The 12,782-nt window shown below is 48.3% G+C and overlaps 1 protein-coding gene across 3 annotated transcripts in view; it reads left to right on the top strand.

Moving 5' to 3' along the window:
* Nucleotides 1–897: 897 nt before the first annotated feature.
* LOC123769568 (uncharacterized) overlaps nt 898–12,782 on the top strand; it is a 270,062-nt gene continuing 258,177 nt past the window's right edge. For all 3 annotated transcript variants that reach the window (XM_069308837.1, XM_069308840.1, XM_069308839.1), the window contains exons 1-2: nt 898–1,038; nt 12,333–12,444. In XM_069308837.1, the coding sequence (XP_069164938.1) occupies nt 943–1,038; nt 12,333–12,444 (208 nt within the window). In that variant the 5' untranslated portion in view covers nt 898–942. The remainder of the gene's footprint in view (nt 1,039–12,332; nt 12,445–12,782) is intronic.

The raw sequence follows: 12,782 nt of genomic DNA, 5'->3' as shown, positions 1-12,782 counted from the left end.
TGTCTTCGGCTGATATTAGGGTGCAAGGATTTTGGAGGTTGGAAAGGGTCCTGGCCGCTCGTTATTTGGTTATCGTTCCTGCTCCTGGGCGTTCCTGTGTTGTTTTGGGTTGCAAGTTGCAGCCAATTGTTTCGACTGCGTGTTGAGGAGTTTGTGGCGGTCGCCTCCCAGGTAAGTCCCTCTTTTCTTTATCTTTGATTACGTAGCTTCAGGGAGCCGAAGGGGGCTGCCCACAGAAAACCAGCGTTGAATGTAATGAAACGTCATTTTCTGGGTGAACCCTGGAAGCTCCCTGGCAACCCTCCCTAACTCCGATCGGCGGTGTTCCGCGTTGTTTGATGCTTAACTTCCTAACTGGAGTGCTGGGTAGCCAGGGAGGGGAGGGGAGGGCTACGTGGATGAGCGGTGCGGCAGTGGAGTGTGACATTCACTTGTTTTTTGTTTCCTTGTACTTGGAGGGAGTTCTACCTCTCTTTTTGGTTTTTAGTTGTAATTTTCTTTCAATGTAGGGTTTGTTTTATGTCTATCTTTCTGGGTGCCTAACCCTGGTCGATGACATAAGAAAACCCCCCAACCACATGGGGGTTTTCCAGGGCTATTGCTCCCTGCAACCTCTCTGTGGGGTTAGGCCAGATTCTGACTCGTGGTCCTCGGTAGGTTGAACTCCTTAGACTAATGCCCTGGTCTAATATATCACACATTAGCCCGATAGCTCCAGGAAGCCTCCGGGCTTCACCCAGAAAATGGCATTTCATTACATTCAACGCTGGTTTTTTCTCTTTTCCCCTCTTTTCCTGCCCCCCCCCCTGCCCTTCTCTCCCCACTCTCCTTTTCCACCTGCCACAAATCTTGCTTCCTTATCTATCTTCCCATTTTATTTTAATATTCCTTATTTCTACAGGTCTTCAAAATGTTGAAGAGCTCAGAGAGACTGAAACCGGAATGCCGTACTTCAAGTGTAACCTGTGTGGCAGCCACAGTAAAATGGAGGCAATGTTCAAACACCTGATTGGTGGCGCGCACACACAGAACTATGTAGTAAGATCCTTTATGGATAATCTCCATTAAATTAGTGTTCTTGCTACTCTTATCTGCTCCTCCAAATTTGTAGTGTAGATTTTGTTGCTATCTTTGTATGCAACATTGAGGTAAACTAATGTATACATTTTGATTTTCTGGGGAGAACCCTGTCGGCTTCCTGGAGCTATCCAGGCTGAATGGATATGTATAAGGTGGTTGGGAGCATTCTATGTCTGCCATCAACTGGGACAGGCACCCAGAAAGGTAGGCGTCCCAAAATGAACCCTTATTCTGGTGAAACTATTGCTACCAAAAACCGAACGAGTGGATAGATCTCCCCAAACGAAAAATAGTAAACAAGCATGATGTCATCATATTGCCGCACCGCTGTCTGTGCAAACCCCCCCTCCCCAGGAGGGGGAAGAGGGAGCCCTAGACCCTCACACTGACGACCCAACCTTCAGTTCTTGGCTGATGTGATTCTGGGAAAGTCTTGTGCCTCTGGCTCTGAATTTCTTGTCTCGGTTCTGTGTCTTGTGACATGGGCTGTCTCTCCAGGTGGTGTGTGAGCCAGGAGTAATATTCCACGGTACTCGGGCTGCATGCGCCTAGGGCTACCTTCCCTAGGTGCCTAGTAAGTACTGCCCTTGGGGCCTGGGGCCACCTTCCACAAGTCACTTTGGGATCTACCCCGCTGTGCCTTTTACTGCTCATTACTTGGCCGCCCTTGGGGTCAGCTGGGGTTTTCTTGCCGTTGTGTGTCCCTGGGTAGGGGTAGTTTTCATCACTGGTAGGGGCGCGGGGTACTGCACAGTTAGTTTTCACCAATTATAGCGGCTGGGTCTTTTCGCCTGGGGTACGTTGTCCTCTTGCAGGGTTTTTCTTTTGTTTTTATTGTCTGCCTTTATGGTTTCCCCTTAGCTGTTGTGGGGTATATATGTATTATATTGTGTTTTGGTGGTATTGTATACCCCGCTTGGCCCCCCGTGAGTGGACACATCCCGGGGGTTCAACTTTTAGCAGTTTTGTAGACTTGGGCGCCAATTCGCAGTACCCTGCCTGGGCTTCCCTTATCGGGTTAATAAGGCTAAGGGCCCTGGGAAACCCCACGGGGGGCTCCGTGGTTCGAAGGATGTGACCCTTGAGTTCCCTCTCGCTTCGTGTGAGCTTGAAGATTGTTCTTTCCCCTTGTCTCAGGGTGACACTCGCCAGTTGTGTCTTCGCCATGCTACCTGTTGGGTCAGTGATTCCTTTGACACGGAGTCGTGCGACGTTTGTTGTCTGTACGTGCTCCAGTTCACCCAAGCTACTGATACTGATATGAGGGTGCAAGCAGCTGCTGCGTTTCATGCTAGATTTAGGTTGCTGCAACGCGCCAGGTTGGTTGCGGCCCCAGATGCCCTGCGACTGCCCCGTTTTGGTTATAGGGATCCGGACTTTGGGGTGGGAATTGCTTCGGCTCTGGTTCCGTCCGCCCCTCCTAGTCGTTCCCATTCCGTTTTGCATCCGGTTCCTCCCTCCTTGCTTCCGGCCCCAAAGCGTCTAAAGGTTTCTAGTTGCAGGGTCTGCCCTGGAAACCTCCAAGTCCAAGACCTATGTCAATAGGCCGTTCTCCCTCAGCTGCACTGAGGACATAGCTCGATTGCATGGGGGAGTTGTGTAAAACCCTGGTTTGTGCCTCGGAGAGGCTGCAGGATCCAGTAAGTTCAGTAAAACTTCGGTGTCAACTTCTTTTGACCATGTCGTAACTCGGTCGATTAAAGCAGCGTCTGGGATGCTCTTGGACGCAGGTTCGAATCCTCGTCACGGCCTTTGTGGATTTGTTCATATGATGTATCACGCAATTGTGATTTCTGTGTGTAATGAAGGGCGAAGAGGGAGAACAGCTTATTGACATGGTTCGAGTGCGTGGGGGAAGTTGTGTAAAACCCTGGTTTGTGCCTCGGAGAGGTTGCAGGATCCAGTAAGTTCAGTAGAACTTCGGTTTCAACTCCTTTTGACCATGTTGTAGCTCAGTCGATTAAGGCAGCGTCTGGGATGCTCTCAGACACAGGTTCGAATCCTCGTCACGGCCCTTGTGGATTTGTTCATTTGATGCGTCACGCAATTGTGATTTCTGTGTGTCGTTTGCTAATCTTTGTTTGGGAAGTTCTGTCCACTCGTTCGGTTTTTGGTAGCAATAGTTTCTGGGTGCTTGTCCTGGTAGATGGCAGACATAGAATTCTCCCAACATCATGGGGGTTTCTATAGGCCATTGCTCCTCATGCCTCTCTGAGGGGGCCAGGTTCTGACTCTGGGTCCCCGGTAGGCAAGAACTCCAAGCACATTGACTGATGCCAGAACGTTATACATATCCATTCAGCCTGGATAGCTCCAGGAAGCCTCCGGAACTCGCCCAGAAAATGGCGTTTCATTACATTCAACGCTTTTTTTTTTTTTTTTTTTTTTTTTTTTTTTTTTTTTTTTTTTTTTCAAAAATATTAATTTCAATGTGACTTGGGCCATTTTAATCTCTAATTAATAATGTAATAGATTTATAATAGGTTTTGGTATTTATAATGTCAAAATACTCGCTGGTCTTTAATATTTAAGTTATGGAAGGTTTATTATTTATCATTTTTAATTTTATAGCTTTGGAACCTTAAGGTATGCTTGACACTCCATGATAAGTGACTATATATAAATAATATAAACATCTATGGAATCACTAATCAGGTTCTCTGTAAAATCAATATTATTATTAAATCCACTAAAGCTGTGTGGCAACGCGAACATGTGACCAATGCATTGGTCACAGGTTCCACATTCTACCACTGTACCACCGCTGACCTGAAAAAGTCAAACAACCGGATTTCTACTGAAATCACAGGAAGTCTGGAGGCCCCTTCTGAAGCCAGTCCAAGTTTTACGCTTGACCTACAAGCACTCGGGTGGAAATGCAAAGTGGTTCTACACCTTAAACCTGTGGGGCGTATGGTGTAGGACTATGTGGTGTTGCCTCACTGCTCCAGTGGATTTTCTTATTGATATATATCATGTTAGTGATTTCTGTGTGTATCTGAAGTTGGGGCGGTATCTGAATCTGAATTGGTATCTTAAGTGGTGTGGGACCACTTTGCTCTTCCACCCAAGTGCTTGTGGGTCATACATAAAATCTTGGACTGGCTTCAGTAAGGGCCTCCAGACTTCCTGTAATTTCAGTAGAAATCCGGTTGTATGACTTATACAAGCCACAGTGGTACAGTGGTGGAATGTGGCTGACAATGCCTTGGTCACAGATTCACGTTGCCTCACAGCCCCAGTGAATTTTCTCATTGATATATATCATGTTAGTGTGATTTCTGTGTGTATTAATAATATTATTATTATTATTTTTTAGTGGCACCTCGAGTTACGATATAAATTTGATCGGAAAATGTGACTCGACCTACGATAGTGTCATCGACTAACGATATTTGTTAATACACGTTCGGGTCGACCAGTCGCGCGAGCTGACCTGCCTCAGTTTACTACAGCTGCCTGCTTAATGACAATCATGCTTATAAGAAATTCTATTTTTCGGGTGTGTTTTTTTGCTTTTTAAACATAAAACTGATTATTTATCATGCCATGGGTCCCAAGAAAGTCAGTGGTAAGGTTCAACATATGAAAACACAAGTGAGGATGACCATAGAGACAGTACAGAATATCCCTGCCTCAAAAATTAAGAAAATGTTTGCAGCATGGGAAGGGAAGGGAACTATCAGGGGAAAGTGCCAAGCCACTACGACTATATAGCACTGGGAAGGGGTCAGGATAAGGATTTAAGATGGGACAGGGGGAAAGGAATGGGACCCAACCACTTGGACGGTTGGGTATTGAACGCCGACCTGCATGAAGCGAAACCGTCGCTCTACTGTCTAGCCCAAGTGGTTGGGCATGCAGCATGTGAAGAACTGTAAACTATAGCTGAAACGACTCGCCTAAATCAAGCTGCAATACGCCATTGCCTTAACCTTTTCAATGACACTGTGAAGCATCACTACAGACAAATGTTAAAACAAAGGGAAAAACAAGTGTTGTAGACAAATTTTTAGTGAGACAAACTAGCAGTGAACCTCAACCAGGCTCAACCACATTCTACCTAGTGGTATGCAGGCAAAACGTAGGAGAGAGTGTACCCCAGAGAAATCATCACTGCCTGATGTTTTAATAGAAGGGGACTCTCCTTCCAAACAATAGCACCTCTCCTCCTCCCCCCCCCTCCTCTCCCATCTTCCATACGCGAATAGGAGTCGTCAGTAAATGTAGGTAATAACTTGTACATACTTTTGTAGTGAAGATTTGGGTGAATTAGGTATAAAATTTACTTTAAAGTTAATTTTCTGGGGGGAGCCCCGTCGGCTTCCCGGACCTATCCAGGCTGAATGGATATGTATAACTTTCTGGCATCAGTCAAAGTGCTAGGAGTTCTTGCCTACCGGGGACCACGAGCCAGAACCTGGCCCCCTCAGAGAGGCACGAGGAGCAATGGCCTATAGAAACCCCTTTGTGATTGGGAGCATTCTATGTCTGCCATCGACCGGGACAGGCACAGAAAGGTAGGCGCCCCAAAACAAACCCCTATTCTGGTGAAATTATTGCTACTGAAAGCCGAACGAGTGGACAAAACTCCCCAAACAAAATTATCAAACTAGCATGACGTCATCACGTTGCCGCGCCACCGCCTGTGCAACCTCCCCCCTCCCCCCTCCCTGAGAGGGGGAAGGGGAAGCCCCAGACCCTCCACACCGGCAATCCAACTGCCAGTTCTTGGCTGATGGTATACTGGCTGGTCGATTGCCTCTGGCTCCGGTTTTTGTTTCAGTTCTGTGCCTTGTGGTGTGGACTGTCTCTACCGGTGGGGTGTGAGCCAGGAGTGAGATTCCACAGTACTCTGGCTGCATGTGCCTAGGGCTATCTTCCCTAGGGGCCCTGTAAGTACTGCCCTTGGGGCTTGGGGCCACCTTCCACAAGTCACCTTGGGTTCTGCCTCCGCTGTGTCCTTTACTGCTCGGTACTGGGCCGCCCTTCGAGTCGGCTGGGGTTTTGTTCCCCTGGTTTGTCTCTGGGTAGGTGGTAGTTTTTATCACTGGTAGGGGCGCGAGGTACTGCACAGCTAGTTTTCACCATTAACAGCGGCCGGCTCTGTTCCGCCTGGGTACGTTGTCCTCTTGCGGGGTTTTTCTTTTGTTTTTGTTTTTGCCTGGTGGGGGTCTGCCTTTACTATGGTCCCCCTTCCTGTTCTAGGTGATTTTCTTTCTAATTCTTCTGTTGGCGATACTCCCCGCTTGACCCCCGTGAGTGAACACGTCCCGGGGGTTCAGCTTTAGCAGTTTGTTGGTAGATTTGGGCGCCGGTTTGCGGTACCCTGCCTGGGCTTCCCTTAGCGTGTACCAAAGGCTAAGGGCCCTGGGAAACCCCACGGGGGCTCCGTGGTCCTCTAGGTATGTCGCCGGAGTCCCCCTCGCGTCCTGCGAGTTTGACGGTTGATCTGTCCCCTTGTCTCAGGGTGACACTCACCGGTTGTGCCTCCGCCATGCTGCCTGTTGGGTCCTTGTTCTTGTGACCCGGATTCGTCCGATGATTGTTGTTGGTAGGCGCTCTCCTTCACCCAGGCCACTGGTCCTGATAATCGGGTGCAGGCGGCTGCAGCGTTGCTTGCTGGGTGTGTGTTGCTGCAACGCTCTTGGTTTGCGGCCCCGGATGTCCCGAGGCTGCCCCGTTTTGGTGGTTGGGGTCTGGACTTGGGGGTGGGGGTCGCTTCGGCTCTGGCTCCTTCCGCTTCTTGTTCCTTCCCTTCTGTTCTACTCACTTCCTCCCTTGCTTCCTGCTCCGAACCATAGGTGGGTTTCGGGGTTGGGCGGGGTCTGGTTGGGTTGAGACTCGGGTGGTCTCGGGGGTTTTCCTCTTCCGGGGTGGCGGCGGAGGCATTCGAGTCGGTTCCTCCAGCCGTGCTGTATGGGTCTGACCAGTGGGCTCCCTTCATTAGTGTTTGCACGGCTGCCCCGGCTTTTCCTTGTTAAGCTGGGGCTTTGGGGGTGCGGCTCGGCCCTGGGTCATGCCGTAGAGGTTCCCGGGGTTAGGGAGGGGTTGCCTGGGGGGGCTCAGCCCCGTTTGCCCCTCTTGGGTCCTTGTACCTTTGGTGTGGGGCTGGCAGTTCCTCAGTGGGGTTGTTTCTTCTCTCTGTGTTCCTGTTGTTTTCGGGTATACCCCTCCCTGGGTTCGGTTCCGTGTTCCTTCGGGTTTGTCGGTCCCGTTTCCTGGGGGTGTGTTTCACCCCCTTTTCCTTACCCTTTTCGCTCTTATGTTGCGATGCTGTTAAAAAAAAAAAAAAAAAAAAAAACAAGTGTTCAGGTAAGGTACATCCATACAAGGTGTGAAACAAACATTGATGGATTTATATCTTGGCCTATATTGAAAATGGGTGTCTGTACTATGGGGGATCTAGTATAAATGGATGTAGGGGCAGTAGTTAGCATTAAGAGTTATCAAATATGGGAGATCTAAAAGGCCCAGCCCCCAAGTAAAATATCCACAGTGAATATTAATTGGCTACACAATGTCAGTCTAGAGGTTGATCATAGATATCCTACACAGGAAGAATGGATACTCCTTTACTAACTTACTTATTTATTAACCCCTTAACAACCCCCCATATACATTCACACCAATAACAATAGTAATAATTACTTAACCACACTATCTTACGTTAAAAGCCTTGGTCCACATAAGCAGGATACAAGGTTTACACCGAGAACAAGCTAGGGTAAAGTACTACCAGTGAAGCACTTGAAGCTTGGGCAGCTTAGGGGTAGTGAGCCCACGTGGTACCTTAACACAACACAACACTAATGGGTACCCAAAACACTGGCAAATACTACCCCAAGGTTTCCACCAATCTTACAAACCCAGAGTAGGCACACTTAAAAAACACAGGACTTAACTTAATGGTACAGGAACTTAAAGTAAGGGAAATAAGCAAGAGGAAAGGTAGAGGAGTGCAGAGCAGCTCAGAAAAGTCTTGATCCCCACGAACGCCAGTCAGAGAAGAGAGAGCGTCTCCACTCTCCTCCCTCATTTCACTCGCTGCCAGCAGACTACTCAACTAATCGTACAGCATTCCTATCCCAAGTTTATTCAGGTTTACTTTACAAATGATTAGAAAGTATTAGTAAACATAGTTGGTGCCTATTTTATTATTTAATAATCAACCCCAAGCTCAGTCTTTAAATGCTCTTTGAGAAACAAGAATAGTCTTACGTCTGGCAGGGAAGATACAAACAAATGCACCTCGCCATGCATCCCCCTACTAAAAGGTAGTTTAGTTAGCTCAATTTTGACCTCTGGTTTCCACTGAGGAACCCAGGGTCATAACAGCCTAGTACATAGTGCCTCAACCGTTTCGTATCATTGTACCTGCAAGTTCCTTGGTCTGGGGTGCTTGTCGTGGTTCTAAATAAATAATAAAAATAAATGTTTGTTTAGGTAAGGTACATTCGTACTAGATATTTTACAAAGATTGATGAATTTATAGATAGGGCTAGTACTTACAATGCCTACAGCCACTATTACGCAAAGCGTTTCGGGCATTCGTTTCGGGCAAAGCGTTCTTGTTGGTTCGTGAGTCTCTTCTTACCTTCCAATATTATTGAAACGTCTGTTGATTTTCGATGTGGTTTCCATTTTGTTGGTTCCCTTCCATCATCTGTTTTCTTTTGCTTCGTTTTTGCCTTGTTTTGTTTTCGCGTCGTCTCTACTTCCAGTTTCGGCGTTCTTTGTCTTCGTTCCGCACGCCTTCCTGGTGTTTGTACAATGTCTGTACGTTGTGTGTACGATTTGTGTGTCCGCCTGGTGTACGAGCCACGCCTCCCGGTGGACGGGTGGTGCGTTTCGTACCTCGTGTGCGTTTTGTTTACGGGCGGTATGCTCGTGTGATCGCGCCGTTTCTCGTGGTTTTCTACGGCGGCTTGCTCGTTTCTCCCTCCAGTCATGGCCCTCTGGATGCTGAGGGTGTTTTGGATTTATATCTGGGGGTGTCACTTTGTTCTCCCTCTGTACTGCTTTGTCTTCTGCAGGGCGCGCACCTCTGGCCGTATTTCTCCTTCGACCTCACATTTTATTCAGGTAACGGTACATACTATGCCTACTGCCTCGAGTCTGCATGCCTTTGGGTCACACCTTTAGCGCTGCTCCTGGTATGTTACTTGGCTCGCCTGTGTTGTGGCACAGTCGTGTGTCTGCTCTGCAGGTGGTGATGTCTTGTCTGGCACTTCTGTCGGCCTAGTGCTGGTTCTCACTTTTGGTGGGGTGCTTGCCTAGTTGTGCTTGCGGGGGTTGGCTCTGGCTCTTGGGCCCCGCTTCTCCTGTCAGTTGACGGTTGTGCAGTTTCCTGAGCCTTCTGGGCTCTGTCTTCACGTTTGCTCCTGTGGGTGGCTTCTGCCTCCTCCACATGGCTTCTTGGTGCTTTTCGCTTCCTTTCCCCTCTGACATTGATCAGGTTCTTTTAGTGTCTGTGTCTCCTTGTGTGTACAAACATACGGACATAAGTACAGTGGACCTGCGAAGGGCCTATTGGCCTGTGCGAGGTTGCTACTGTTTCTTACCATCCATTCCCACTCACATACATGTCCAACCCACCCTTGCACCAATTGTGGGGCCCCACCACCACGTTACGTGGTAATTGGTTCCGCATGTCACCGGGCCTATTACAGTGCAGGTCATTCCTCCGGTCTTTCCTGATTCTGTGCTTATCCCTTTTATACCCGTTGTTTCGTGCTCACAATGTGTCACAAGGGTGGCTTGTGCCACTATCCCAGTTTCTATTGTTTCGTGGGGATTGGTCAATAAACACAAACACTAAGGAACTACTTATCTTTTGTTGCATATTTAGTAGTTGCGGGTGATATTTTGGCGGGCAATGGTGCGGGTTGGGCGCTCTGAGTGTCGGTACGGTGTCTCGCATGTCTGTTCTAGACCACACTTGCAGGTAGTCTCGTTATTCTTCGCTACTCTGCTGGTTATATGCTAGGATGCCGCCTCACAGTTCTCCACAGGTTGGCAGGACTTTTCCTTGGACGTACGGAATGGTTTGAGTTCCATCGTTGGTGCTTTGGAGAACTTTGCTTCTCTGGTTAGGCTCATGCGTTTGGAGCGAGTATCTTCTTGGGATACTCTACTGACTCCACCACCCTTGTTCACTGTTCCATCCTTGTTTACTCTTCCCCGCTTGGCGGGATTGCGTCGATGGCTCCTGACTGGGGTGTTTGGTGTGATGTTTGGTCACCTTGCATGTGTCTTAAGTGCCTTTTTTGTCCATCTTTTGTTCTTTGTTGTCCTGTGGGGCTCTGCCCCGCATTTTGGTGCTTTTGTTTTCGTTGTCGACCCCTGGGTTTTTTCCCTGTCTGGACACTTTCCTTGCCTATCTTCGGTGCCTGACTGCACACTGCTGTCCGTAAGGTCCCTCAGGTATGTACACACTCCTTCACATTTTATGGTTGGTCATGTGCGTTACTTCCCAGCCGTTCCTTGGGCCGTAGTCGTGGTTTCCTTCCTTATTTCCGTTTTTCCTCCCCATGCTACACTTTTTTGTGTGTCTGGGGTCAGTGCTTCTTGGTTATCCTGTTTGGTGCTCCGGTGGGCCTCTGTCCATGTTCCACGTCCTGCTTTTGGCCTTCTCCGGTGATCCATTTTGGTACCGAGTTCCTGCGATTTGTGTGTGGTTTTCTGCAGGCTTCGGGTTGCGCTGTCTGTGGGGTGGGGGTGTGGACTTTTCGGTCTGCCGCTCCTGCTTTCCTGGTTCCTTTTCTTGGAACCAGGTTTGCTGGGTTCCGGTCCTGGTTTCAGTTTTTCTTTGTTCCTTTTCCGGACTGGGTGTGTTTGCTTTCCTGCAGTTTCTCGTCCTCGGTAGTTATCCTCTTAGATGCCTCGGGGATGCGTGTCTCATTCTTCCCTGCTGGAGCTGGTTATGTTGCTCCTTTGGGTTGCGGGGTCGCTGTTTTTAGCTTCGCGTTTTGCGAATCTGAACACAGGTCCCAGGTTATTGGTCTCCCACCTGCGTGTTTCGTCTCGGGGGCAGCGTGTGGTTTTCCTATCATTGCGAAGGGTCCTTCGGTCTTTGATAGGGTTGGCTTGTCTTCCCTTCGGGGTTGTTCTGGGACCGTCGTCTGCGATTGTCCTGTCACCTCATGTTGGGTGGTGCTGGCAGAGCCACTCCTGCTTGTGTTCAGTATTGCGGTTCCTTCTGCTCCATTCCACATGCTGTCCTGGGCGTTGTTCCCCTCTGGCCTACTCTTGAGTTTTGGTGCTGTCCTGGTCGTTGGCCTGGGTGGTCTTTTTCTTCTCGTTTTGGTCTTTGTTTTGTCTCTGGTTTTGGTTGTTCAGTTAGGACGTGTGGTATCTGCCTTCTGGTTCCTTCCCTGTTTTACTTATCTTTGGGGAGGTAGCTCCGGGGAGTCGACGGGGCTCCCCCCAGAAAACCAGCGTTGAATGTAATGAAAACGCCATTTTCTGGGTGAGTCCCGGAGGCTCTCCGGCATCCCTCCCTCCCTCTGGTCGGCGGCGTTTTTCGCGTATTTGACATCCAGCCTAAGAACTGCCAGTTGGATCGCCAGCGTGGAGGGTCTGGGGCTCCCCCTTCCCCCTCTTGGGGAGGGGGGTTGCGCAGACGGTGGCGCGGCGACGTGATGACGTCATGCTAGTTTGATAATTTTGTTTGGGGAGTTTTGTCCACTCGTTCGGCTTTCAGTAGCAATAATTTCACCAGAATAGGGGTTTGTTTTGGGGCGCCTACCTTTCTGGGTGCCTGTCCCGGTCGATGGCAGACATAGAATGCTCCCAATCACAAAGGGGTTTCTATAGGCCATTGCTCCTCGTGCCTCTCTGAGGGGGCCAGGTTCCAGCTCGTGGTCCCCGGTAGGCAAGAACTCCTAGCACTTTGACTGATGCCAGAAAGTTATACATATCCATTCAGCCTGGATAGCTCCGGGGAGCCTCCGGGACTCACCCAGAAAATGGCGTTTCATTACATTCAACGCTGGTTTTTTGCGGAGTCGGGTACGGATTAATTCATTTCCCTTTATTTCTTATGGGAAAAATAATTTCGACTTACGGTACATCTCTTGGAACGGATTACCATCGTAAATCGAGGCCCAACTGTATTATTATTATTATTATTATTATTATTATTATTATTATTATTATTATTATTATTATTGAATCTGCCAAAACCACTCACTGGTTGTAAGTTTTAGTAAAAGTATGATTTTTCCTGTGTGGCTTTTCTTTGTTCTTAGAAATTGAAGTTTGATGTGTTTCCTTACCTCTCGTCTGGAGATCGTGAGAAGTACACAAGGATCCTTCTAGACCACGAAGGATCGAGGATTGAAGATATGAGAACAATTATAGGTGAGCATTCTTTTGTAATGAACTTAAATTTTTGTGGTTTGCCATTTAAATAAGAAAATGGTATATAATTTTAATAATATATTCATTAACCCTTGTATGGCGCCTGGTTATTTAGCATTTGTCATTCACAGGCGCATACCAAAAAAAAAAAAAAAAATTTTTTCTTCTAAACCTGTTAATTTGTGTTCACTGATCATAGGAAAAATAATAAAAAAATCGTAAGTGGCATATATTGCCCGCTATAGGGCGGGGAAGTCTGGCAAAAAACAGGCGCTGACTGAGCGTGCGTTCCAGACGGTCTGTTGCTCGCCAGCTGTCACACCAGAGTTGCCACAAAG

This window comes from Procambarus clarkii, chromosome 63, assembly GCF_040958095.1.
Source record: "Procambarus clarkii isolate CNS0578487 chromosome 63, FALCON_Pclarkii_2.0, whole genome shotgun sequence".
Taxonomy (NCBI): domain Eukaryota; kingdom Metazoa; phylum Arthropoda; class Malacostraca; order Decapoda; family Cambaridae; genus Procambarus; species Procambarus clarkii.
This window is presented reverse-complemented; position numbering and strand designations above follow the sequence as displayed.